Here is a 25,528-nt window from a genome sequence, read left to right as displayed (position 1 = left end):
AATGTTACAAATTATTATCTAATTGTGTCAAATAACTTTGTGCATTAAGTGCAATACCAGAACCAAGTAACATATTGTATAAAAATTACAATCCTTGTATATATATCTATCGCTCTATATCGATATCTATATCTATATCTATATATATCACAGATGCTAAAAGACAGACTCTCATTATTCTAATGGACGGCAAAGGCATTATAACATAATGACGCCACTGTTGGTGCTAAGCCTGCATGAACCAGAGAGCAACGTGGGGGGAAAAGCAACATAATTTCCGAGCTCGGTTTTGCAGAATGATCTGTCTTCTGGCAGATTGTCTTATCAGTGGCTGGCATTGCTGCACTTCAGCAGAACTAATGGGAGGAGTCAAGCCAACGGAACTGGACAGCTGATGCCATCCCAAAGTTTAGACCTATAGAGCGACCAAATAGTGACATGTGCACCATGCATCTAACACGTGTGACCTCGGACGAACGGTTCAGTTTAGTTGATTTAATATCTATACTTAAGCTCTAACGTTTTACGCAATTACAAAGTTCGTATGATGCCATGTGTTCTTCAGGGGTATCTTCTGGAGCAATACCCTGTTCTGAATGTGTTCATCAGTCAACTATGTTCTCCCCTTGAGGAGAACTCCTGAGGTAGGTCGATTTTAACCGGTGGAGATATCATCAGACATGGCAACACCATGGATGTTTTTTAGCAAGTTGCGGCTAAGTTGTGCCAAATGTTGACCTATAGGCTCAAGGCACAGCAGCAAAGCTGTGCGGCGTAGGATCCATGACAACTAACTTCCAGGGAGCCCGGCCTCATGGAACCCCACACGACATGGGCCAGGACATGGATTTGACCTGGCAGGAGCTGATGGCCATCACTGAGCTTCAGGTAATCTTTTTTTTTTTTTCAATCATGAAAAGCAACAGCTGTAAATAAGGAGGACGCACTTTCCAGATCATACTAGTCTTTGTAGTCTTAAATCCTACAGCCTACAGATTGTACTGTATTGTAGGGCTTCGGGTTGTGAGTAGCTCAAATGTTCTATTATTTTTTAAGACTCATTTACCTATAGTTCACCAAAAAAAAAACAGTTAATATGTCTAAATATCATTCTAAGGCACCGAAGCAGAAAAAGAAACCACAGCAAAAGTGACTTACTTTAAACAATTTCTGTAAGGTCCGTAAAATTAAACAAGATAAGCAGATCAGTGGTTAAAAACGGAAGCAAACTAAGATAATTAACAATGGGCTGTTTGAATGATGGCGAGAGGAAGAGACTGAGTGGGGGTAAGCACTGTATGTTACTAGCGGCCCCCCTGTGCAGCACAATGGCCATCTGTTTCTCTGTGAAACCTGATCACACCCATGAAAGACCTACAGAAGCTATGGGTGGCATGCTGAAGTGAGGGTGAATTGTGTTCCACGGGAGGTCAGATGACTTATGAACACGGCCGCATGCCACTAATTTATGGAATAGTCCTATGTATTGCATAATTTTACACACAACTGCTGAACTGATGGTTGTGCGACTGATCTCCACAATACTGTCATTTTCCAACTAACATTTTTCTGGTGCTTTTTGCTCCTCAGGAATTTCAGGTCCCTGCCGAAGGCTCCTATGACACAACACCGTTCCACCCCATTGAGACCATGGCCCCTATAGGAGTCTATGGCATGGCTCAATCCCACTCTGAGTCTACTGCATGTGACATCAACACTGTTCAATATGAGGAGTCCTATTCAGAAGTGGTGCCAGCCTGCCATCACCTGGACACACAAGCAGGAGCTGTGTTTGGTCACACTGGAACTCAGCCTGGCCCAAGAATGTTGGCTACCTCCCCTCCAGCTCAGACCCTGATCCTGGGTCTTGAGGACCAAATTAGAATGTCAGGAAACAGCGATGGACACATGAAGACCATGCTGTGTTTCTCCCAGGGTCTTAGTCAGCAAAATCTGTGGACTTCTCACAGGCAAATCATGCATCATCCATCGGCCGATGATCTGGAGTCAGACTCTGGCCTGTCTCTAGGTTCCAGCCCACCTCTTGCCTCCCCAGAAAATGGCCTGGGCTGTGCTACAACCTGCAATGCAGAAGTACACGGCGTGACTTTCAGTGATGGGGAGATGGACACTATAAGCGGACAAGCTAAAATACCACCCTCCCACTACAACATAAACTTTCAGAGTCAATCTCATTTACATCCCTATCCAGGAGTCTATTCCTCCTATTTCCCATCTCAGAGTTCATCTCTAGAACAATCTAACCCTCGCCACCCCAACCCCCTAAATGACCAACACATGTTTGATTCTTGCATGTCGGGCAGGGGGAGTTCCCATCAGAGCCACTACATACAGCAACAAGGAAACTTTCCCACTTCGGCTCCACTGAGTAGGGATGAACGACGGGCCAGGGCAATGAAAATACCCTTTCCAATGGCTAAGATCATTAACCTGCCAGTTGATGACTTCAATGAACTTCTGACACAGTACACACTGACGGAATCACAGCTGGCTCTAGTCAGGGACATCAGACGAAGAGGAAAGAATAAAGTGGCAGCTCAAAACTGCAGGAGGCGGAAACTTGATAACATCTTCCACCTTGAATCAGAACTGAACCAGCTGCAGGCACAGAAAGATCACCTGGCACAGGAGAGGCTTGAGTTCCAACACAGCTTGGCCATTGTCAAATGCCATCTTACAGACCTCTACACTGAAGTCTTCTCATACTTAAAAGACGAAGACGGCCAGCCATATTCAACAGATGAATACTCCCTTCAACAGACTACCGATGGCAAAATCTACCTGGTCCCATGTACATTTATGCAGGGACGGCAGCAATGCTGAAGGATTACAGAAGAGTTTGTACACTGAAAAGCTACATACTGCTATGACATTTAAAATGGAGCTCAGAACAATGCCTAAATTAGGACAGGTAGATAGGATGATTGAGTTTCATTCATGATGTGACAATATAGGGCTATTTGTATATCTAAATTCTTAAATGCCATACCTCAAATCCCCACCCAGATAGCACAGATGAACACTTTGTTATCCAGCCCTACCGACATGTTTGCTTTAATGCAAGAAAGACAACATTTGTCAAGTTTTTTTTAATTTATTTATTATAAAAGTAGAAAAAAAACTGCACAGCAGCATTGTTAAAAATTGCATCATCCCAACAGTCCATGCAACCTACGGGAAAGGGAAAGAGAAGTACAATGAGATACTGTCAGTAAAATGGATTTTACCCCCCCACCCCTTTGTACCTGTTAAAACGCAGATATTGTCAAATGTAGTGATCATGGAGACTGCAAGTTCCCTGGAAAGGAGAAAAGTGGCACATGAACATGGTGTTGAAATTACCTTTGTATATCATGCATCACATCTTAATGAGGCCAGCTTTGTCAGTGATGATATTTGTAATAAATCATATTTGCACAATATTACTGTACTTCAACTTTCTACCAGCTACAAAAGAAAAAAATATATAAAATCAAGAAACCAACAGTTGAGAAGTCTTACCTACAGACAGCTTTAAAGCACTTTGGTAGCTGCTGCATGCTAGCCTCAGCCCTCTCACCCCTGCTCCTGGCGATGGTTTTCCTACTTCTCTCCCTCAGCTGGCTTCCATGGCTAGCCTCAAAAGACTTTGCATGTAAGCTAGCCTCCTCCAGGTGTTGTTTCCACCCCAGACTGCTTATAGGCTGTCTGCTTGCATTTGTGCACCACTCAGTCAGTATTCTCAAGCTTCTCATTTGGACTCCAATAGCCATTCCTTAAGTACCACATTCATTCATGTTGAGTGCACAAATACTCCATGTTCCCTACCCTCACTGTGCAATTCACGCAAGGGTAACCCTCCCTCACCCAACCCCTAAAAGAGGCTAACAAGACTGGGCAGTTTAAAAAAAACTGAAAGGTGGTTTATTTCAACTTGATTGGATGCAGTTACACAAAAATAAAAACCATACTTAAAAAGAAATCTACATAAAACCTCATTGGAATGCTTTTTCCAGAAACAATAATTCTTGTTGACAGCACAAAAAAAGTTTTAAATAGAGCCCATCTGTGATTTTTCTAATGTACATCTCTTCTTGTAGCAGCTGTAACCTGCCACAACTGTTTGGCTGAGCAGATCTAGGAGGTAAACCTGCAGCTGCCCTGTCACTTCGCTTGCTCTCCTCTCCTCTCCTAAGTACTCAGTCCTGTTGAACAATACGGAACAACATTGTTAAACTGTGCACTGACTTTCACGGCCTGACATCCAGAGAATGTTTCATACTTGGGATCTACATGGTACAAAGTATCCCCACAACTATGAAGAACTCTGGTTTCACCATGCATTTTCTAAACAAGTGTGGTAGGCTATTGAGTGCTCACCAATTCGGTTTTTAAAATCGGCGTCCAGATCCACCGCCACCATATCCACCGCCAGATCCACCTCCATACCCACCACCTGAAAGCAAAAGGGAAACGCTCAGAAGCAGCCGGGGAACGCATTACTAAGAGGAGGTCACAACTGGAAATTTGGTTAGAGCATCATTTAGGGATCTTAAAGACTACATTACTCTAAGGTAATACAATTCAAAGACTGTTTCCTGTAAAACAATGCCTTTATCTACTGTGGTCCGCCAAAACCATTAAAATGTGTAATCACAACTAATTCATTGAGACTAGGGCACCCCCCTAATACATACCACCATATGGGCCGCTGTTCCTGCTGCCGCCCCCGCCACCACCGCCGCCGCCAAAGTTGTTTCCTTTCATCGGGCCGTAGGCTGAGGGCTGGTTGTTGTAATTTCCGAAATCATTGTAGCTGTTGCCCCCGCCGCCGCCACCACCTCCAAAGCTGCCTGCAAAAACAAAGTGCTGAGGATTACTTTCCATTACTCCAAGCACAAAGACAATAGGACAACTAAGTATGGACACTTACTGCTGCCAAAGCTGCTGTTTCCGTTGTTGTAGCTATCATAGCCGTAGCTTCCACCGCCGCCACCACCACCACCCTGGTTGTTGTAACCTTGTCCTCCTCCATAGCCACGGTTACCGCCACCACCATAATTGGGACTGTTTCCATAGCCACCTAAGGAGACATGGGCTTAGAATTCTGGGCACCTGGGAGCGGCATCTTGTACAAGGAAACCCAAGTTCAGCTTACAGTTATCGCCATCGCCGCTGTTGCCGTTGTAGTAATCGCCGCCTCCATAGCCGCCACCACCTCTGCCACCTAAAATAGACAAGTTGTTACACCTCAGTCCAAATACATGTAAGGAAATAAAGCAATGTAATGTTCACACCACGTACCACGGCCACCGTAGTATGAGTCACGGCCAAAATCGTTGCCGCCGAAGCCGCCGCCGCCACCGCCGCCTCGACTGTAGTTCCCAGGGCCACCGCCACGGCCTAAAGGGAAGATTACAGACCATGAGTCCTGATGCAAGAGCCTTTTGTATTAATTCTGTGGGATGTTGATGGTACAGAGGCTCTCATACTCATTCCCGTGTTCTGCATTTCCTGTCTTGAGAGGGCCTTCCTGACTTCACAGTTGTGACCATTGACAGTGTGGTACTTCTGGACTATAAAGAGAATGTAGACAATTATTAGACATCTTCACATTTGATTATTATTCACCATAAAGTTTGCGGTAACCAGCTGTGTTGTCCACTTACTGACAATCCTATCCACCGAATCGTGGTCCTCAAAGCTCACAAACGCAAAGCCTCGCTTCTTGCCAGTGCCCCGATCAGTCATGATCTCGACGAGATCGATTTTGCCAAACTGGTCAAAGTAGTCTCGTAGGTGCAACTCCTCTGTGTCTTCCTTGATTCCGCCAACAAAGATCTTCTTCACTGTTGTGTGGGCGCCTGGTTTATTAGAGTCCTGTGATAAACAATTCATCACTTAATGTGCCTGCACTGTGGGATGCAAAGCCAACAACGTGTATTTCTACAGACTTACTACAGGTAGTAAACTCACCTCTCTGGAAACGGCTCTCTTGGGCTCAACAACTCTTCCGTCGACCTTATGAGGACGTTTATCCATGGCAGCATCAACTTCGTCTACAGATGAATAGGTGACAAATCCAAAACCCCTGGATCTTTTGGTGACAGAATCCCTCATCACCTGCAAAACAAAATGTTTAGCGTTAAAATCTTGAGTCACCTAAAATCTTCAGTACTAGCAGCGAGTAAAAGTGAATCTGTTTCCGCTACTACAGTACAAGAGTACTCACCACGCAGTCGGTGAGAGTTCCCCATTGTTCGAAGTGGGCTCGCAGGCTTTCGTCTGTCGTCTCGAAGCTCAGTCCCCCAATGAACAGCTTGCGGAGCTGCTCTGGTTCCCGTGCGCCCTACACAATGGATGCATGGGAACGTTGCATTGAGGAGTATACAATATAAAACAAAATAATATGGCCAGTGGTGAAATGTTCCCGAGTGACCTTGGTGAGAAAGGGGCGTCATTCATCTCAAGCGATCCACGTGTGTTTTGACGAATTTCCGATTTTTGACAGCGCGGATTGCCGATGCATGGGTTCGTCCATTATGAGTTCTCTGCAGTACAGTGTGTTGCAGTTATTTTTATATATCACTTCAATCACCTGCAGCAGCTTCGTGGTGACCCGTCGCACATCTCGGCCATTACAGTGGGTGGACAGCGACATCGCCGCCATTGTTCCGTTGATTGAAATGGCTTGTGTTCGGGCCATATTCGACATACTCGTATAAATGAGGCTACGATCCCTGCAGTTAACAACTCCCGATAAAATCCATATCAAAGTATCCGATATTCTAGAAGGTTTCGTTCTGTGTGCACAAAGAACCTGGACAAAAGGCCACGCGGCCTAGCGTCGGCAAAATGGCGCCTGGAGACGCAGCGGCTGGGAACCGCTTCTGCCCCTCTGCGCACACTTCCGTCGCGCTACGGTCGATTCGACGCGGGCGACGGGCCGATGCACGAACGGGCTCGTTTAAGTTAAGGGAAAATGCCAGAAATACTCACGTCTTTAGACATTTTTGTTGCCGGGCCCTCGAAGACTGCGTGCAACCGAGAAGACGGGGAGCGGATCTGCGACCGACCCCGTCGGTTGACCAGAAGGATAAACACTGGGAGACCCACCTCTTCCTTTATGCTATTGGTTGATGGTTCCCGCGGCCCCGCCGTCACACGAATTCTAAGATATGATTGGTCCAACTAGCTGTCAATCAGCTATCAGCGCGCAAAGGCAATGAACAGGTATTCATCGCTACATAGACGTTATTGTAAGACTCCTGACTGAAGATTGTTATTCGTCAAATGCAGTTATGAAAGAAAAAGTGCAAAACAAACGAGGTACCTTAGAAGGATGATTGTAAGCCATTTACACATGACGATTTAAGTTCATTCGTGATGTGACAATACAGGGCAATTCATACCTCAATTCTTTAATGTCAGACCTCAAATCCACACCCAGATAGCACAGATGAACCCTTCCTTAATACCCAGCCCTACCGACATGTTTGCTTTTAATGCAAGAGAGACAACACTTGTCAAATTTTTTTTTTTATTATAAAATTAGAAAAACTGCACAGCAGCATAGTTTAAAAATTGCATCACCCCAACAGTCCATGCAACCTACGGGAAAGGGAAAGACAAGTATAATGAGACACTGTCAGCAACGTATCGATTTTAAACCCTTCCCCCTTTGTACCTGTTAAAACGCAGATATTGTCAAATGTAGTGATCATGGAGACTGCAAGTTCCCTGGAAAGGAGAAAAGTGGCACATGAACATGGTGTTGAAATTACCTTTGTATATCTTGCGTCACATCTTAATGAGGCCAGCTTTGTCAGTGATGATATTTGTAATAAATCATATTTGCACAATATTACTGTACTTCAACTTTCTACCAGCTACAAAAGGAAAAAAATATATACATATATATAAAATCAAGAAACCAACAGTTGAGAAGTCTTACCTACAGACAGCTTTAAAGCACTTTGGTAGCTGCTGCATGCTAGCCTCAGCCCTCTCACCCCTGCTCCTGGCGATGGTTTTCCTACTTCTCTCCCTCAGCTGGCTTCCATGGCTAGCCTCAAAAGACTTTGCATGTAAGCTAGCCTCCTCCAGGTGTTGTTTCCACCCCAGACTGCTTATAGGCTGTCTGCTTGCATTTGTGCACCACTCAGTCAGTATTCTCAAGCTTCTCATTTGGACTCCAATAGCCATTCCTTAAGTACCACATTCATTCATGTTGAGTGCACAAATACTCCATGTTCCCTACCCTCACTGTGCAATTCACGCAAGGGTAACCCTCCCTCACCCAACCCCTAAAAGAGGCTAACAAGACTGGGCAGTTTAAAAAAAACTGAAAGGTGGTTTATTTCAACTTGATTGGATGCAGTTACACAAAAATAAAAACCATACTTAAAAAGAAATCTACATAAAACCTCATTGGAATGCTTTTTCCAGAAACAATAATTCTTGTTGACACACAAAAGATTTAAATGAAGCCCCTCTGTGATTTTTCTAATGTACATCTCTTCTTGTAGCAGCTGTAACCTGCCACAACTGTTTGGCTGAGCAGATCTAGGAGGTAAACCTGCAGCTGCCCTGTCACTTCGCTTGCTCTCCTCTCCTCTCCTAAGTACTCAGTCCTGTTGAACAATACGGAACAACATTGTTAAACTGTGCACTGACTTTCACGGCCTGACATCCAGAGAATGTTTCATACTTGGGATCTACATGGTACAAAGTATCCCCACAACTATGAAGAACTCTGGTTTCACCATGCATTTTCTAAACAAGTGTGGTAGGCTATTGAGTGCTCACCAATTCGGTTTTTAAAATCGACGTCCAGATCCACCGCCACCATATCCACCGCCGCCGCCAGATCCACCTCCATACCCACCACCTGAAAGCAAAAGGGAAACGCTCAGAAGCAGCCGGGGAACGCATTACTAAGAGGAGGTCACAACTGGAAATTTGGTTAGAGCATCATTTAGGGATCTTAAAGACTACATTACTCTAAGGTAATACAATTCAAAGACTGTTTCCTGTAAAACAATGCCTTTATCTACTGTGGTCCGCCAAAATTATTAAAATGCAGACCTGCCAACCTTGGGAATGGGAGTATGACAAGAGTGTAACGGAGTCTCTGTGGCATTTGAGTGACTGCAGCTAAATTACTCCAGTTATTCACACTGTAGTCGTCTCATAACGAGGCTCATCACACCGTACGTAAGATGCTACAGCAAACTATATACAGTGTACAAATTAATCTCATAAGGATATACCCCTTGAAATGCATCATCTCGTAAAGTTACCCAACATGTTTACCAACTAGAGATGCACGGATTGCACTTTCCTTGGCTGATTCCCATTTCTGACTTTTAATGAAATTATTATTTTAAGTCTGACCTGCAGATTCTGATCTGCTGTATGTCAATGAAAAATACATCACATGACCTGAGCACACTCACATGATTGGACAGCTGCACATATGGACTACCACTGCAATTTTCATTCACCGCAATAGTGAGCTTGCTGATTTTGACAGTTAATTATTCACTATGGAACAATAATAGAACATGAAACGGTCACTGAGTTCCATTAAAATAGAATGTGGGACTGTCACCAAGTTTCAGTATAATTCAACCTGTAACTCACTGAGTTTGTCGGACCCAACATAACCAACATGGAAATGTCGAGTTCAAACGACAGTCTCACTCTAAATGCAAGTGTACATTTATATCGTACTTTGCAAATAAATTGCAATCATAACAAAAAATAAATGGCCAACTCTTCTCACTGTTGTTCACTGGAAGTCCTCTTTCGCTCACTGTGCATTAAACCAGGTGAATCAAATTGAACGACTCGTTTTACCGAGTGACTCGTCAAGAAGTCTAAAAATAAAAAACTTTTCATGAACAGAGCTCCGCTGTAACGACCGTGATAGATACCGCCTGCACAATGTTAGAATACTGTCAGGCGATAAATAAATAGTCCATAGAATCTACTTAGTTTACGCTGAAGTACCTCCAAACAGCCGACATTTTCTTTCGCTGTCTTTTGAGTGTCAACTACGCAACATTTTGTTGTTATCAGGTTTGAGTATTGGAGAATTTTAGTGAGTACGGTACATGAGCAGTATCAGGCTTTTACATTTCACTGGCAGAGAATCTGAAAATATATCTGACACTGATCGACCGATGAAAAGCGACCAATTCCGGTCACCAGCCGATCGGTGCATCTCACATTTTATGTTAACATTACGGTCACATTTATGCTTTATTATAGCTCTCCCACTTTACCTCTCAATACAGCGTCACACCTGGGTGGATAATAAAGTATGTTCAGTGCGCTGCCTATCAGTGAACCGCAGATCATAGAATCTGGTCCAATCCGAGGGATGTTGTTTAAATACCCAATAAATATTGTTTTATCTGATATTTATTGATTTCCGTCACTACATGACAATAATATATAATTTATTTTTGCGTAGTATCAGCAAGCATTTTGTACCTGTGTATTTTGAGTAAGAATTGCAAAGTTGGAACACAAAACGTGTGCAGGTGGACAGGTCTGGAAATGTGTAAGACGAGGGCACCCTCCCATACGTACCACCATATGGGCCGCTGTTCCTGCCACCACCGCCACCGCTGCTACCACCGCCGCCGCCGCCACCACCACCGCCACCGCCAAAGTTGTTTCCTTTCATTGGGCCGTAGGTTGAGGGCTGGTTTGAGTAGTTTCCGAAATCATTGTAGCTGCTGCCCCCGCCGCTGCCACCTCCAAAGCTGCCTGCAAAAACAGTGCTTAAGATTACTTTCTATTACCCCAAGGACAAAGAATAGGACAACTAAGTATGGACACTTACTGCTGCCAAAGCTGCTGTTTCCGTTGTTGTAGCTATCATAGCCACCACCACCGTAGCTTCCACCGCCGCCACCACCACCACCCTGGTTGTTGTAACCATGTCCTCCTCCATAGACACGGTTACCGCCACCACCATAATTGGGACTGTTTCCATAGCCACCTAAGGAGACATGGGCTTAGAATTCTGGGCACCTGGGAGCGGCATCTTGTACAAGGAAACCCAAGTTCAGCTTACAGTTATCGCTATCGCCGCTGTTGTTGCCGTTGTAGTAATCGCCGCCTCCATAGCCGCCACCACCTCTGCCACCTAAAATAGACAAGTTGTTACACCTCAGTCCAAATACATGTAAGGAAATAAAGCAATGTAATGTTCACACCACGTACCACGGCCACCGTAGTATGAGTCACGGCCAAAATCGTTGCTGCCGAAGCCGCCGCCGCCGCCGCCACCACCGCCTCGACTGTAGTTCCCAGGGCCACCGCCACGGCCTAAAGGGAAGATTACAGACCATGAGTCCTGATGCAAGAGCCTTTTGTATTAATTCTGTGGGATGTTGATGGTACAGAGGCTCTCATACTCATTCCCGTGTTCTGCATTTCCTGTCTTGAGAGGGCCTTCCTGACTTCACAGTTGTGACCATTGACAGTGTGGTACTTCTGGACTATAAAGAGAATGTAGACAATTATTAGACATCTTCACATTTGATTATTATTCACCATAAAGTTTGCGGTAACCAGCTGTGTTGTCCACTTACTGACAATCCTATCCACCGAATCGTGGTCGTCAAAGCTCACAAACGCAAAGCCTCGCTTCTTGCCAGTGGCCCGATCAGTCATGATTTCGACGAGATCGATTTTACCAAACTGGTCAAAGTAGTCTCGTAGGTGCAACTCCTCTGTGTCTTCCTTGATTCCCCCAACAAAGACCTTCTTCACTGTTGTGTGGGCCCCTGGTCTGTTAGAGTCCTGTAATAAACAATTCATCACTTAATGTGCCTGCACTGTGGGATGCAAAGCCAACAACGTGTATTTCTACAGACTTACTACAGGTAGTAAACTCACCTCTCTGGAAACGGCTCTCTTGGGCTCAACAACTCTTCCGTCGACCTTATGAGGACGTTTATCCATGGCAGCATCAACTTCGTCTACAGATGAATAGGTGACAAATCCAAAACCCCTGGATCTTTTGGTGACAGAATCCCTCATCACCTGCAACACAAAATGTTTAGCGTTAAAATCTTGAGTCACCTAAAATCTTCAGTACTAGCAGCGAGTAAAAGTGAATCTGTTTCCGCTACTACAGTACAAGAGTACTCACCACGCAGTCGGTGAGAGTTCCCCATTGTTCGAAGTGGGCTCGCAGGCTTTCGTCTGTCGTCTCGAAGCTCAGTCCCCCAATGAACAGCTTGCGGAGCTGCTCTGGTTCCCGTGCGCCCTACACAATGGATGCATGGGAACGTTGCATTGAGGAGTATACAATATAAAACAAAATAATATGGCCAGTGGTGAAATGGCTAGAGAGATATTGTAATAGCCTATAACTTAATGAAAATTAGTTAAGTGACTTATGGTAATTTGTTGCCTTGTATTTGCATTTCATGTACGCATAGTTGATTATTTTACTTTGCACATTATTTAACTGCATGTGACATAAAACAACCTTGAATCAAGAGTCTAATTATATAAATAAAAATTAAACTGTATTTACACTAGGGGCACACCACCGGCGACAGGGCTGCAGTATGGTGGTACTGTATGGAAGTACCGTATATATAGTATGCTATGGTAAGGTATAGTATGGTAAATTACAGTATGATATGGTGGTATGGTACGTGATAGTATGGTATAATATGCCATTTTATAGTAAAGTATGTTGTGTTATAGTACGTTATAGTATAGCATGGAGGGTGCATAGAGGGCGCAAAGCCAAGCAGCTCTCTTCTCGTCGCCAGGTCTCTGTGCCCCTGGTGTTTGTTGACATGCCAAAACTCTCTCCTTTTCCATATTTAATATACATCATATAGTTAGATGGCGCCGTGTGTATTTTTCTTATTTATTAAAATGGTGGAGCTGTTTACTTAGAATAACAAATTAATTCTTGATAAACAAAAAAAAAGTTAATAACCTTGCCATCCGTCCCTTCAAATGATAAAATGCCTTTGTTGGAGAGACATAAATGACGTGTTCCTTATTGTATCGGAGGTTTAAAAAAAAAAAAAAAAGGGGGGGGGGTTTCATTGAAACGAACAGCCTGACCATGAACAATACGCCGTGGTCCGGGCGTCCATTTTCCCAGGACCGGCGCCATTGAGAGCGTCTCTTCCCCCCTATTGGTCGCCGGTCCGCCCCCTGCAGCCGGACGCAGCCAGCTCGGTTCCAAACGCACTGCAGCGCACGTACGGCGGCGGCGTAACCCTAACCCTCCACGTTCGAGTCGATATGAAATGTCGCCGTCGGAGCTCGTCGGGCGGTACAGGCTCTGATTGAAACCTTCCCATGTTTTACGTCTTCTCCGCAGTCACACCAACTGCGTGCGGCCACATCCGGGTCACCCAGCTGACAAAGGGGTGTGAGCTAACGAAACGTGTGCTAGCACTTTAGAGCTGCGCACGGGAGTTTTTTTTTTTTTTTTTAATACCCAAAAGACTCGATACACGCCTTGATTCGCGGACCCAGCGGGAAAGGCCGGTGTTACTAAAATCACTGTTCTGTATTTAACAAATAAGGCGACTGCCCGCGCAGCTAATCGCCTCCGATAATATCGACCAGGTTTCGTTCCGTGCGCACATAGAACCAGGACAAAAGGGCGCCTGGCGACGCACCGACTGGGAACCGCTTCTGCCGCCGTTGCGCAAGGTTTTCGACGCGCTACGTTCGACTCGACGCGGGTGAAGGCCCGATGCCCGAACGGGCTCGTTTAAGTCAGAGAAAATGCCAGAAATACTCACGTCTTTAGACATTTTTTTTTATTGCCGGGCCCTCGACGACTGCGTGCTATCGGAAGGACGGGGAGCGGATCTGCGACCGACCCCGCCTGTTGAACAGTAGGATAAATACGGGGAGACCCACCCCTTCCTCTATACAATTGGTTGACGTTTCCCGCGCCCCTTTCATCATACGTATTCTAAGATATGATTGGTCCAACTAGCTGTCAATCAGCTATCAGCGCCAACTCAACGGTGGGCAGGTACATCAGATAGACAGATAAATAGATAGATCGATAGATAGATAGACAGATAGATAGACAGATAGATAGATAGATAGATAGATAGATAGATAGATAGACAGATAGATAGATAGATAGATAGATAGATAGATAGATAGATAGATAGATAGATAGATAGATAGATAGACATTATTGTTGACTCTTGATTTAAGATTGCTATTCGTCACATGCAGTTAGACAAGTACGGTGCGGTGAAGGGATAAATAATGTGGAAAAACAAGGTAGGAAGAAAATCATACCAAATAATCCAAAGCAGAAACTAAACGGATAAGAAAGGCAAAGACGAGGCAACAAATTACCATAATTACTTCATTGGTTTTCATTCAATTATGATCGAGATGAGGGATGATGAGATGCTATCAGGATCACAAGATAGTACTCTTTTTGATTGGAATTGAAATTCAGGCGTTCAATAAAGTAGCGTTTGTTTATGGTCAAGATTATTATTCGTAATTCGAAGAGCAACAAAGAAGCAACAAAAGATATAGGCTAAAAATGTCCGTAATCAAAATATATATGTATGAACAACATGAAATAAGATAACACATTTGGAGGAAGAAAATACCGGTATGTAAGTATGTATTTATGACTGTGTGTACAGCGCAAGAGTATTAGTGTGTCACAGGGATGATAATAACAATGTATCAGTCAATATACCAGTATGCAGGCTGCAGCGTATCTGTACACTAGGCCACAATGATAGCTGAATATATATATATATAAATGTGTACATACATATATATTATGTATTTACGCGAGGGCCACACTGCCAGTGTCTAGGCTGCAGAATTTTGCGGCATGGTATTGTATGGTATGATATGGTGGTATGGTGTGGTATGGTATAGTATGGTATGGTATGATATGGTATGGTGGTATGGTATTTTTGGATCTAATGAATTCATTTGCATTCTTACTTTCCTGCTGTTTGTGTAGTACTGAACCGCAAAACCGTAAAAAAAAAAAAAAAAAAAAAAAGTTCCAGATTCCACAGTTTTTTATTTTCAGAAATACATTTTCTGTTAAATTATTCAGCAGATGCACAATTTTATGGGCTACATTTTCCGTCGGAGACCGAGAGAAAGAAACAGCGCGCGCGCGTGTGTGTGCGTGCGTGTGTGTGTGCACACAGCGTCCCTGTAACCATGGAAACTCACTCTCCCACTCCTGTCTCCCACACCCCAGGAAAAGAACAGAAACTGTTGCAGCTGCTGCCGACATTTAGGCCGCTGAATAAATGTCGCTATAGAAATGTAGATTTCAATTTACAAGCTTCAATTGGTCAAAATGCGGGTTTGTCCCGCACTGTTTTCGCGCGATGTGGACGATGATGGTGTGGAAAGTTACATAAAACAGCTCATGAAATTATTTAAATGTAATATTAAATATATCAAAAACCATAGCGGCACAAATGATCATTTTTCCAGCACGAATCAGCGCGAACGCAGCACGCGTGCCAATGATTTGGTCACATGCGGTGATAGATGTTGTTGTTGTTGTTGTTGTTGTTGTTGTTGTTGTTGTTGTTAGATCGAACATCGGCGAGTCGTAATGACGGGGTCGCGAGTCTTTCAGGTTCAGGGTCGCCATCCAAAATGTTTGACCCTGAAAGGTCTCCGGTATCCGCCATCCAAAAGGTTTGAGAAGCCCTGCTCGAAGTGGCTCCGTGCTCTCCCTTCCAGAACGCCGGTGCGCAAAACCCCCGCGCCCTCGACACAGGTTAAGATGTCCACGAACAGTGACTTCCAAAGACCGAGTAATCTGGCCGAGAATCATCTCTCCGTTCTTGCCACGAGTGCCACTCCGGCGAGGGTTTTAAGTACGGGGGTACCATGCCAAAGAGACCTGTAAAACCCGAAAAACCCGGAGACAACTTCCTAGAAAGTTAAAGGGATGTTATTCTGTTTGAGAGTATTTTTTTTATTATTATCATTATTTCTTATGTATGTATTGTATTACATTTTTATTTTACTTTTTTTTTTTTCGATCAGGAATGGCCTTCAAGAGACCTTTTTTTCAATTTGAGTAAAACAAATCTGTGCATAATAATGACAGACAAGTGGTTCTGTGTTGGGTTTTTTTTGTTATTATTCTTGAACAACTGATTTGTTCACATGCCGCATGTCCTAGACTACTTGGTAATCGAATTAATTTTTCTTATGTTAATAAAGAAAATATGTGTTTAAATGTTGCCATGGTCTTTTTAGTTTGTTGAGAGAAAAAACATAAAAAAGTCGAGGTTTAAATCAAAAATTGTCCATTGGTTTTGAAACATTGAGATCTTTTTTCGCCCAGCCCTATAGTGTGGTACGGTACGGTACGATATGTGTGGTGTTGTATAGTATGGCATATTAGGTATGGTGTGGTATAGTATGGTGTGGCATGCTGTTATAGTATAGTATGGTATGTTATAGTGATAGTATGGTAAAATATGGTATGGTCCGCTATGTAATAGTATAGTATGGCATGGTATGGTGTGGTATAGTATGGCGTGGCATGCTGTGTTATAGTATATTAAGATATGTTATAGTTATAGTATGATATAATATGGTATGGTACGCTATGTTATAGTATAGTGTGGTGTAGCATGCAATGTTATAGTATAGTATGGTATGTTTTAGTTATGGTATGGTATAAAATGGTATAGTATGCTATGTTATAGTTAGTATTGTATGATATGGTGGTATGGTATAGTATAGTGTGGTATGTTATGGTATAGTGTAGTACAGTATAGTATAATATAATATGGTGTGGTGTGCTATGTTATAGTATAGTATGGTATGTAATAGTTATAGTATGCTATGGTATAGTATAGTATGGTATAGTATAATATATTATGGTGTGGTGTGCTATGTTATAGTATAGTATGTCATGGCATGGTATAGTATGGTGTGGTATAGTATGGTATGCTATGTTATAGTATAGTATGGTATAGTATAATATATTATGGTGTGGTGTGCTATGTTATAGTATAGTATGGAATGTAATAGTTATAGTATGGTATAATATGGTATAGTATGCTATGTTATAGTGTGGTATAGTATGGTATAGTATGCTATGTTATAGTTATAGTATAGTATGATATGGTGGTATGGGATATATGGTATATGATAATGACAGCCAAGTGGTTCTGTTTTTTTAATTATTATTATTCTTGAACAACTGATTTGTTCACATGCCGCCTGCCCTAGACTACTTGGTAATCAAATTTATTTTTATTATGTTAAGAGAATATGTGTTTAAATGCTGCCATGGTCTTTTGAGTTTGTTGAGAGAAAAAAAAAAAAAAAAAATCAAGGTTCAAATCGAAAATTGTCCATTGGTTTGAAGAAAAATAGATTTTATTTTTAGGCCAAATTGCCCAACCCTGTGGTGTGGTGTAGTGTGGTATGGTATGTATAGTATGGTATAGTATGTTGTGGTATGGTATCGTATGGTATCGTATGGTATACTATAGAATGGTATAGTATAGTATAGCATGGTGTGGAATGGTATAGTATGCTGTGGTATAGTATAGTATGGTATGGTATAGTATGATATGGTGGTATGGTATGGTATGGTGTGGTGTGGTATAGTATGTCATAGTATAGTATGATGATATGGTTTGGTATAGTATAGTATGTTATGGTATGATATAGTGTTGTATAGTATATTATAGTATGTTGTAGTATAGTGTGGTATAGTATAGTATAGCATAGGGGGTGTAAAGCCAAGCAGCTCTCTTCTCGTCGCCGGGTCTCTGTGCCCCTGGTGTTTGTGGACATGCCAAACCTCTCTCCTTTTCCATATTTAATATACATAATATAGATATATGGCGCCGTGTGTAAATAAATGACGTGTTCCTTATTGTATCGGTAGTTTAAAAAAAAAAGGGGGGGTTTCATTGAAACGAACAGCCTGACCATGAACAATACGCCGTGGTCCGGGCGTCCATTTTCCCAGGACCAGCGGCCATTGAGAGCGTCTCTTCCCGCCTATTGGTCGCCGGTCGCCGGTCCGCCCCCTGCAGCCGGACGCGGCCAGCTCGGTTCCAAACGCACTGCAGCGCACGTACGGCGGCGGCGTAACCCTAACCCTCCACGTTCGAGTCGATATGAAATGTCGCCGTCGGAGCTCGTCGGGCGGTACAGGCTCTGATTGAAACCTTCCCATGTTTTACGTCTTCTCCGCAGTCACACCAACTGCGTGCGGCCACATCCGGGTCACCGGCGGACAAAGGGGTGTGAGCTAACGAAACGCGCGCTTTTACTTTGCGCACGGCAGTTCTTTTTTTTTTGTTTTTTTTCTCCCCCCCCCACACCCCCCAATTCCCCAAGACTCGACACTCGACGTGATTCGCGGACCCAGCGGCCAAAAGCAGCGGGAGACGTCGGTGTTACTGAAATCGCGGTTCTGCACATAACGGGTAAGAAAGTGGTTTACGAGACGCGCATCTTGCATCCGTTGCCGTGGGTTTGCTTCGCGGTGTTTTCATGGCCTCCTTCAGACGTGTTAGCGCCTTGCTAACTAGCCTGTAGCCGACCAGCCCTGCGCCTTTAGCTCACTGAAGCTATCGGCTTCAGCAGCTCCTGGCCCATGCCGTTTTGCGTAACGGGTGCTAACGAGCCAACCATTATCAATTGCAGTGCATACTTCTTGTAGCTTTAATGAGCTTAGCCCTGGCTAACGATGGACGCTGTGGGTGTTTTGGTTGCGTATAACCAGTTTATCCGTCACCTAGCCACGCCTTGCAGAACTCTAGTATAAAGGGCCTTTTGTCGATTGAGCTAGCTACCGTTAGCCGATGCTTGTGCCAACCCTTTAATCAACAATGGCACAGGCTTCGCTTGGTTACCACATGCGACGTTTTTTTTCTGATTTACAGATTTGCTGAAGGCATTTCAGACCGCGATACACACTCTTGATACTCTACGGCCTTACTACACTATTCATACGTTTTATTTTCTATTCTTCCGGCTATGTTTTTTGCACCCCTTGGAGTTCACCCCTTACCTTTTTCAATGCACCGTACTTGTTACGGTGGTTGCATGTGACTAATAAAAACAACTGGTACTCTTTGGAATCTTGAGGTCTCCGCACAACCAGCGCGTTGCTATGGGCAAGAAATCGCGTGAAGACGAGTCTTCATCCTCGCAAGAGGAGGAGTACACAGTGGAGAAGGTGCTGGACAGAAGAGTAGTGAAGGGCAGAGTTGAGTTCTTCCTCAAGTGGAAGGGCTACTCAGAGTAAGTCGAATGAACGCACGTGTTCCAGGTTGTGTTGTGTTGTGTTTGGCTCTGAGTGTCACTAACTATTCCTGTATCAGTAAGCACAACACATGGGAGCCGGAGAAGAACCTCGACTGCCCTGAACTCATTTCCGAGTTCATGAAAACCTACAAGAAGAACAGCAGCGGGAGCTCCACGCCTGGCAGCGGCAGCAAGTCGAGCGTCAGCCGCTCCAAGGACGCCGTCGCCACCGCCACCGCCGCCACCACCACCACCACCACCAGCAGCAGCACCAGCAGCTCCAAGAAGAGGTCCTCCGATGACGAGGAGGGCGCTAGTAAGCCCAAGAAGAAAAAGGAAGTAAGCACAGAGTTTGATGCAGCATTGTTCTGTATTCTACACCAAATCGGCTGCGGTCTGTGACATGCTTGTGTCTCTAAAGATTAACAGCCTTGCTCGTTTGTTTTTATTGGAAAATGAATAAATGTGGATTTGTGTCCCTTAGTTAATACATTTGAAATGACTGCAGGGACGATCAGAGATATTTATTAGATAAGATATAACACTTTAAGCCCTGTGGGGAAATTCGTGGTCAGTTTACAGAACTACAGGTTTAAGAAGTTAATTATCCATGGGGTATTATATCTTATAGTAGTATAAAGTATAGTAAGTATTCAACATTGTATAATACAGGGCCCAACACTTACTGTTGCCCGGTTGCCTTTAGCACCCCTTTATAACATAACAAATCGGGACAGCAAAACGTGCCCTGCAAAATTAATACTTTTGTTGCATGAGTGATATTTGAATATTGCGGTTACGGTCTGAACCAGAACACTGCACATGCTTTGTTGCATTTATTCACGTACGCACAGGCATCTGTTAACGCTTTAATGCTTTTTTTCGTCATCGGATTTGCACACACCAAGCGTGCCTCCTGCTCATAGTTGCGTTTCAAAAATCCCGGTGCACCACGGAGCATCTCTCCTGCCGGGCTGCTGACAGCGCTACCAGGCGGAGATTCAATCACAGTGGGCGGCAGTAGAACAAGGTTATCACAGTCGGGAATGCAAACAACTTGCTTTTGGTGTGAATGTTGCTCTTTTTCCACGTCAATTTGCGCAACTTAACTGTGTGAATCGGGTGCGGCGCGCGGCAACCCATTTTATCCTTTCTTATCCGTTTTTTTTTTTGTTTGCTTGTTTATCCGTCCAAGAATGGCGCCATCCACGGTCGATTGACTGGTGCACTCATTCTCTCATATTGCGTAAGAACAGACCCGTACGAGGCTCTGGTCTCCGGTTGAAAGAGCTGCAAAGCAGGAAGCGATTCTGCATTCAGGGGCTTGGAAAAATGTAATGCGTGTTGGAAGTGACGCATTCATGGGAACTTGGAAAACCACCGGCTACCGCCATAAGTAGATTTCTGACCATTTTTTACCATACATGTGTTTGCATCCCTGTACAGTTAGCTAAAACCAAAACTATGTGTGGAAAAAGTTGTTTAAGTTAAAACTAGACAGAAAACTAACTCAAGCGCTATTGTGTACTTGCACAACTAAAATGAAAAATACACAGGAAACGGCTTTAGTTTTACACTTTTTTTTTTTTTTTTTTTTTTCCCAGTCAATTTGGTCAAATCTTTCAACTTATTGCCAATACAATAACCAGTTCCTGTCTTTGTGGACAGACAGCAATAATAATAATAATGAGCATGGCTCAGAACTCATCTGGTGGAGCGCTACTTTAAAATGGAAAGATGTAAATTTGAATTTACCATTGTTAACAATGAGGGGACAAACAGGACTGTTGGGATTCCTATTGTCTGTGTGGTGAGCATACATGTGGGTGTAAGTGTAATCGGGCGAAGTGTGATGAGAGGAGTTAGTGTTATCACAGCTCTTGTCGGCCTTGTTTGTGTTTCTTCCCCTCTGAAGATTGAAATTCTGTAAAATATCAGATAAAATGAAGGAAAAACAATTTTGTTTGCTTACTCTAAAGCTTTTAAAAAAATTTTTAAGTCAGGTTTTCATTATTAACCTAATGTATAACTGCATAGTATCTTAATTACTTAAATATAAAATGATTAAAAATGGTAACCGTAGTTTCAGTTTCGGCAACTTACTGACTGGTTTTCCAGCCATGCAATCAATTTTACAAGTTAGTCTTGAGCCCTGTAATAATGATATTATAATATTGTATAATTTTTAATTATTTTGCTCTTGCTGTCTGTCAGGATGATGTCCTGGTTGCACGTGGTTTTGAGAGGGGCCTTGAACCGGAGAAGATCATTGGAGCTACTGACTCATGTGGGGATCTGATGTTCCTTATGAAGTGGTGCGTTTTATTATTAATTTGAATTTTATTTTTTATTTTATTGCAGCAAAGACTAAAGACATTTAAGCAATTTGCGTCTGTTGATTTCCCTACGTGCAATAACACTGCTGCATAACTGTTTAGGGCTGGGTATTAAAATTCATCATTTTTATCATATTGAATGTATGAAAGCATCTCTTTATCATTACCCAATGTCTATAAACTGCAGTGATATTGCATGCTTCAGTTCAGTGTTATAAAACCTAATTCACCCTGTGGGGAAATTTTGTTAACTTCAGACTTAAAGTTGCTGAATTGTTAAGGTAGATGCTCACTGTACAGAACATTTTTCAACAGTGTGCATTGACACTCTTCTTTCTAGGGATCTTTCACACTCTTAGGTTAAGCTTTTTCTGTCATTGTTTTTTTGGTTCACTGACAACTAGTTGATGGCTCCCCTTTTAAAGTAAGTTTTGTTTGAAGACGAATGGCTCTACAAACTAGATCACTAGATTTTTACATGTTGCTTGGAGCTCTTCATTATTTTATATATATTTTTTTACTTCTATTGGGCAACATTATTGGATGTGGGCGTTGTATATGTTGTGCAGTTAAAGTCATTTTACAAAGGGACAAATTTCAGTTTGTCAGATGATTTTAGTGGAATAGGCTGGTGGCCAAAAGTCCCAAGTGAGGTGGACTTTAGTGTGCAAAGGCTTTTATGCAGTTTCTTTTATTGACTGCAAAGAGTCAATAAAAGGGAACTCGGAAAACGGCATTAACTGATGTGCCAGTTATAATTTTATGCAAAATTCTCTGTACTCGTCAAATCCTAAAATACCAATTTGTGGGGATGTACACCATTTTCTCAAAATTTTTTTCGTAACATCATTTAGCGTTTTTGTCCAAAGCGACTTGGAATTATTCATACACCAATGGATGCAGCCATCAGGAGCAATTATGGGTTAGGTGTCTTGCTCAACGACACTTCAGCATACTGGCAGGAGGAGCCGGGGATCAAATCGGTAACCTTGGGATTACTAGACAACCCACTCTATCTCCTTTCTACCTCCTCCTTTTTTGGGGGGGATAACTGGCCTTAATACTTCCAGCAGAATTATGAAGCACAGCTAAATAACTATCCCCATTCAAAAATGTTTGCTTGAATTGTAAATACGCCGCTTATCTTTTTTTTTTTTTTTTTTTTTTTTTTTTTTAAATCTATACATTTTTTTTTTTTTTTTTTTATATGAATGGAGTAGTCTCCTCAGCTTCGGCTTCTGTCACCACCTAAAACAATACATTTATTGGACAAAATGTTTAAAAGTTTGCATATCAAAAGGATGACAGGGGGGGAGATGGTCTGAATGTGAACTTGAAGGTTGTTCTCTGCACCCGAAACCCCATCGACGTGTCCTGATGAAGACTGGTTTTTGGACGAAACACGTTGGCTTTTCAATCTGTATAGTCATGATAATACAAGCTTTTCACTCATACATTTTCTCTACCCGCTTCCTTGATTAATCAGAGTGCAGTTGGACTTACTTTCTTTTATAATTTTAATAATGTTTAGTAGTGCTCACATAGTTTTTGGTCCTGTCTGTTGCAGGAAGGACTCTGAAGAGGCGGACCTAGTTCTTGCCAAAGAAGCCAATCACAAGTGTCCTCAGATTGTCATAGCCTTCTATGAGGAGCGTCTCACATGGCATGAGGACAGCGACAAGAAGGAGAAGGATGCTGTCAGTGTGTAAGTGTGTGTGTGCGTGTCTGTCTGTCTGTGTGTGTGTGTGCGTGCGTGTGTGTGGGGGTGGGAGGGGTGGGGGGGGCAGCTTCCTCCGCTACAGGGACAAACTAAAAGACATTTTCCAGACCCAAACCTCACATCCTTTCCATAACAACGTCCATTTGCACATGGAGGAAATACCCAATTTATTAAAACCTGCATCCACACCCCACACGTCGCGGAGCAAGATGCTGCAGAAAGTGATTAGCTGTGACTCGGAGAGGTGGTGTTGTGGACGTGGGTGCTTTGCTCCGGGGAGGGGAGGGGGGGGGTGGTGTTGGTGCTGTTTTTGCTTTGTACTCTGCTTTGTGTTTTTGTGAGTGTTTTAAAGCGTACACATGATTGTCTCTGTATGTTTTCCTTTTTCTTTTAAGGACCCCTTTCCCCCGGTTTTTATAAATAAAACTAGTATTAGTTATTTTCTAGAAATTACTGTCCATTGGATTAAATGTAAGCTTTTTATTTTTTGTTGTAAAAAAACAAAAAAAACAAACAAAAAAAAACCAAAACCTTTTGCTTGTCATTTCTTAAAGCGATGTCATTGTCTTTTATATTTTATCTTGCGTAGGTTCACATCAGTTTTATTCCCTCAATTTCACATTTGCTTTTAGAGTAAATCTAGCCACAGACATTATTTTTTTATCTCTGACAATCTTAACGTTTTGGATTTGGGGGGATGGGGACTTGGTTATTTGGAGCTTGGTTATATCAGTCTGCCATCTTGTGGAGGAGAAGTGTAAAAGTATTGCATTCATGGCAAGGCCTGTACTTTGGATTTCAATTTTTTTTTTTTTTTTTTTTTTTTTTTTTTTAAATCTTAGACTTGAGTTCTGAACACCTCGGGCTCATTCGACCATCCAGATGATGTTATGATGTTCAGCTAAATGGAAATTTAACTGTTTAGGATTTTTAACATTTTTTGTAGGTTTTAAAAAAAGAAAAAAGGCTAAGTGAAATCTGTTTGTGTTGCCACTGTGGAGCAGATGATCTATTCCGATGTGAAAATCTGCTTTTTAAATTTATGTTTAAGGTGCAGTGTGTAGAATTTACAGAATGGACTTGGCTGAAATGGAATATAAAATTCATGCATATGTTTTTATTAGTGTATAATTGTAATCCTATAAAATAAGAATTGTTGTGTTTGCGGTACCTTAGGATGAGCCATTTTTATCTACATAGGGAGTGGGTACGCTTCACGGAGGCCGTCTTGTTTCTACAGTAGCCCAGAACGGCCAAACACTGGCTCTAGAGAGGGCCTTTTGCGCGTTTCACGGCCTCTTTCAAGGAGGCCGCCATGTTGCACCGCCATGGGGAGAGATGTTCTGTTGGTTGCGATCTGCAACCTCACCGCTCGATGCCACTAGATTTTACACACTGCAGTTTAAAAAAAAAAAAAATGTCTCGGACCAAATTTAAATGTCTGTATATAATCATGTGTTTTTGTCCCATGCCATATTCAGCGTTGAGCATGAAAACCATAGATAGAGAACTATAGCTCTCCATCGTAATGCTTTCTTTCTGAAGAGTTGCTACTACCGGACGAGTCATCGAGCCGGTGTAGTCACTCAAACTGTAAATCGTCTGTTGGAAGGCAAAACTGATTTTTACATTGTTATTTTAAGATCATGGTTTTATTTTCTCTTGCATTTTTTTTAAGCCTTTACCTTTACTGTTTGACCCAAAATCGGTGTAGTATGAACCTTTAATAAAAATATTAGTGTTTTAACTGTTTGAAGGGTTTTTTTTTTTTTTTTGTTTTTTTTAAGTCCACATCACAGCATTTTTCTCCCTCGGCACACATACACAACCATGGTAGATTAACTGGCTTCTATCGTACATTTAATAATGAATTGCTTTCATAGTTAAAAATATGGTCTCAGAATACCTCCATATTTTAGCGTCTATCAATAGGGTGTCAGACAAGACAAGTTTGTTTACAAATGTAATGTGTATTTCGTTGTCCATTTGATTCCGGGAAAAGAAAAATAAAGGCCATGAGACATGGTACTAACCTTGGACCATGACTAAATCTACAAATCTGAAGCTGTAGCCTATATCCAAGTGCTAATGATATAGTTTTGTTTTTTTGTTTATTTTTGCATTGTGTTAGTGAATAAGCTTGTGCAATACTCTCAACGGCCTAAAC

General features: G+C 42.6%; 4 protein-coding genes across 6 annotated transcripts; 2 read left to right on the top strand and 2 right to left on the bottom strand.

The window, feature by feature from the left end:
• Window positions 1-528: 528 nt before the first annotated feature.
• Window positions 529-2,844, top strand: nfe2 (nuclear factor, erythroid 2; the record flags this gene model as incomplete). The annotated part of the gene is made up of 3 exons (XM_080015205.1): window positions 529-644; window positions 745-888; window positions 1,591-2,844. Exons 1-3 carry the CDS (start codon window positions 597-599, stop codon window positions 2,842-2,844), a joined length of 1,446 nt encoding a protein of 481 aa, XP_079871331.1. The 5' UTR covers window positions 529-596.
• Window positions 2,845-3,108: 264 nt separating this feature from the next.
• LOC307240839 (heterogeneous nuclear ribonucleoproteins A1 homolog) lies at window positions 3,109-7,089 on the bottom strand. Of its 2 annotated transcripts, XR_013844529.1 has the most exons (12): window positions 7,000-7,089; window positions 6,233-6,349; window positions 5,977-6,123; window positions 5,670-5,880; window positions 5,493-5,576; window positions 5,305-5,403; window positions 5,159-5,227; window positions 4,934-5,083; window positions 4,698-4,853; window positions 4,381-4,456; window positions 3,267-3,319; window positions 3,109-3,192 (listed from the first exon to the last, which is right to left on the bottom strand). XR_013844529.1 is itself a non-coding variant. In XM_080014721.1 (11 exons), the coding sequence occupies exons 1-10, from the start codon at window positions 7,009-7,011 to the stop codon at window positions 4,392-4,394; spliced, it is 1,110 nt and encodes a 369-aa protein (XP_079870847.1). In that variant the 5' UTR covers window positions 7,012-7,089; the 3' UTR covers window positions 3,902-4,205; window positions 4,381-4,391. The 2 variants fall into 2 exon arrangements, 1 of the variants encoding a protein (XP_079870847.1); XM_080014721.1 differs by lacking the exons at window positions 3,109-3,192; window positions 3,267-3,319 and adding an exon at window positions 3,902-4,205.
• Window positions 7,090-7,542: 453 nt separating this feature from the next.
• Window positions 7,543-13,914, bottom strand: LOC307241692 (heterogeneous nuclear ribonucleoproteins A2/B1-like). Of its 2 annotated transcripts, XR_013844565.1 has the most exons (12): window positions 13,803-13,914; window positions 12,173-12,289; window positions 11,917-12,063; window positions 11,610-11,820; window positions 11,433-11,516; window positions 11,239-11,343; window positions 11,090-11,161; window positions 10,856-11,014; window positions 10,600-10,779; window positions 8,809-8,890; window positions 7,688-7,740; window positions 7,543-7,611 (listed from the first exon to the last, which is right to left on the bottom strand). XR_013844565.1 is itself a non-coding variant. In XM_080015892.1 (11 exons), the coding sequence occupies exons 1-10, from the start codon at window positions 13,812-13,814 to the stop codon at window positions 8,820-8,822; spliced, it is 1,158 nt and encodes a 385-aa protein (XP_079872018.1). In that variant the 5' UTR covers window positions 13,815-13,914; the 3' UTR covers window positions 8,334-8,633; window positions 8,809-8,819. The 2 variants fall into 2 exon arrangements, 1 of the variants encoding a protein (XP_079872018.1); XM_080015892.1 differs by lacking the exons at window positions 7,543-7,611; window positions 7,688-7,740 and adding an exon at window positions 8,334-8,633.
• A 3,543-nt stretch (window positions 13,915-17,457) lies between these two features.
• On the top strand, window positions 17,458-23,400 carry cbx5 (chromobox homolog 5 (HP1 alpha homolog, Drosophila)). The gene is made up of 5 exons (XM_080014810.1): window positions 17,458-18,482; window positions 19,147-19,302; window positions 19,383-19,644; window positions 21,520-21,620; window positions 23,209-23,400. The coding sequence occupies exons 2-5, from the start codon at window positions 19,172-19,174 to the stop codon at window positions 23,348-23,350; spliced, it is 636 nt and encodes a 211-aa protein (XP_079870936.1). The 5' UTR covers window positions 17,458-18,482; window positions 19,147-19,171; the 3' UTR covers window positions 23,351-23,400.
• Window positions 23,401-25,528: the final 2,128 nt, after the last annotated feature.

The sequence above is a fragment of the Zeus faber genome (assembly GCF_960531495.2).
Source record: "Zeus faber genome assembly, chromosome: 15".
Lineage (NCBI taxonomy): Eukaryota > Metazoa > Chordata > Actinopteri > Zeiformes > Zeidae > Zeus > Zeus faber.
The sequence above is the reverse complement of the archived record's forward strand: the minus strand, read 5'-3'. Positions and strand labels throughout refer to the sequence as shown.